Genomic DNA, 1,810 nt, shown 5'->3' with positions numbered 1-1,810 from the left:
GAAAAGAGGGGGGGGGGGGGGGGGGGATGTAGTGATAAATTACTTTTCTAGTCAAGGGAAGTGGGTGAAATTTTACATTTCTTTAGTCCCAGGGAACACAAAGCATCTGTTAAGTTTGACATTACAGGAAACTGTCGTTTTAGTTCAGCTAAAACATACATACCTTCACCACCAGTTCCGCCAACTGCCTGAGATATAGATGATTTCACACAGTTATTTTCCAAAGTCTTGCTACAAAAGATTTCAGCATCTGGGTTCAAACTTGGGTCACCAGGTTTAGCCTTCATTGGGAGAAAAAAAAAAGAAAAAAGAAGAGACTTCTGACATATAATATTTAAGCACATTGTAGACAATTAATTCAGACAATGGTGTATTTAATTTGAATTTTTCTTAATACCATACTCTTGTGTTCAAAATAACAGTGCAAGGCAAAAAAATTCACACTTCAAATTTAATAATTGCATAGGTCAAAATCATAGTATTAAATTTAATTTTGTGTTTTTCTTTAACTCTACGATTATGGGTTGGGTGGGTTCTATCTAGCATGTAACCACAAAAGTATCCATGATAGTAATTATACTATGATTTTTGATAATGTTTGCATACCTTTACAAAATTTTGTAGATTATTAGTAAACATTACAAGGCCTTTGTATGCAAAATATCAGATTGTTTTATTAAGTTTTAAGATTTCTTTACTAATGTTTTTATGGTACCTTTTATCTTTCCAAATGTTGACTATCCAACATGCAAAGTAATTTTGATTTTAAGATTAAAAATACTTTTATGCATCAGAACATTTGCAAATTTCACATGCAAAATCTTTATAATCACCAGATAATTATCAAATGTTTTTTAGAAAAAAAGTTTATATTTTATCTGTTATTCTCACTATTGTATCTCTGTATGGGTTGGGTTGCTTTGATTGACCTCGTAACCACCATAAAAATCAGGAATATAAATTAGGCTTTTTGTCATTCTAGAATGACTACAAATTATAACTCGAAAACACAAATGTTGTCTAAACAGCATAAATGTCATAACATTAAACATTTATTCTTTTTATAATATTGACTTTTCAGCCGTGCCTGGCTAACATTACAGAAGTTACAATGATGCAGTGCACATGCACTCACGTTACTGTATCCAAGAGTATAAAACTTGCCATGTTATCGTGTTTGTTGACTTGCATTCAAAATTTTACTGAACTACTATTTAATGAATTTATGTCAATAAGTTTGGTAACAAATTGTAGATTATAATTCAAATTTTAGTATTATACTTTATTCAATTTCTTAATTTAAAAGTAAATATTCAAAAACACAGCTAACCATCGATTTTTGTGGGTAATGAGGTATTTTGAATGCAGCACTGGTTCAAATTAGATGTTTGTGATGTCAAAATAAAGTCTACAGTTTCATGCAAATTAGGAACTCAAATTACCAATATTAACAAGCTAGAATATAAAATAAGGACCTCCTATCTTTTCTATTTGCTGAGATATCGTTGATGTACTGAATCAAACACAGTTACTTTGCTCAACTCTTTCCATTTTTGGAAATGGTCCCTTATATACACTTACTTGTGTATGTGACCTGTGAATAACCAATGGAAAGCTCAGAATGTCCCCGTAGTGGCATTCTCAGCCATTTTCAAGTGATAGGATACCATCTCATTTTTCAAAACAAGAATTCAAAGAGGTAGGTTGTCTGCTCAAAATTTCATATTTTTTAGACCAAAATACAGCTTAGTTTCTAAGCTTGATAAATTATAGTGGAATTCTATGGTATATATATATATATATATATATA

At 30.7% G+C, this 1,810-nt stretch overlaps 1 protein-coding gene across 2 annotated transcripts in view; it reads right to left on the bottom strand.

The window, feature by feature from the left end:
- LOC106467462 (la-related protein 4-like) overlaps positions 1-1,810 on the bottom strand; it is a 61,717-nt gene that overhangs the window by 40,798 nt on the left and 19,109 nt on the right. For both annotated transcript variants that reach the window (XM_013927817.2, XM_013927819.2), the window contains exon 3: positions 164-281. In XM_013927817.2, coding sequence (XP_013783271.1) covers positions 164-281 — 118 coding nt within the window. The remainder of the gene's footprint in view (positions 1-163; positions 282-1,810) is intronic.

The sequence above is a fragment of the Limulus polyphemus genome, unplaced genomic scaffold (assembly GCF_000517525.1).
Source record: "Limulus polyphemus unplaced genomic scaffold, Limulus_polyphemus-2.1.2 Scaffold2623, whole genome shotgun sequence".
NCBI lineage: Eukaryota > Metazoa > Arthropoda > Merostomata > Xiphosura > Limulidae > Limulus > Limulus polyphemus.
The sequence above is the reverse complement of the archived record's forward strand: the minus strand, read 5'-3'. Positions and strand labels throughout refer to the sequence as shown.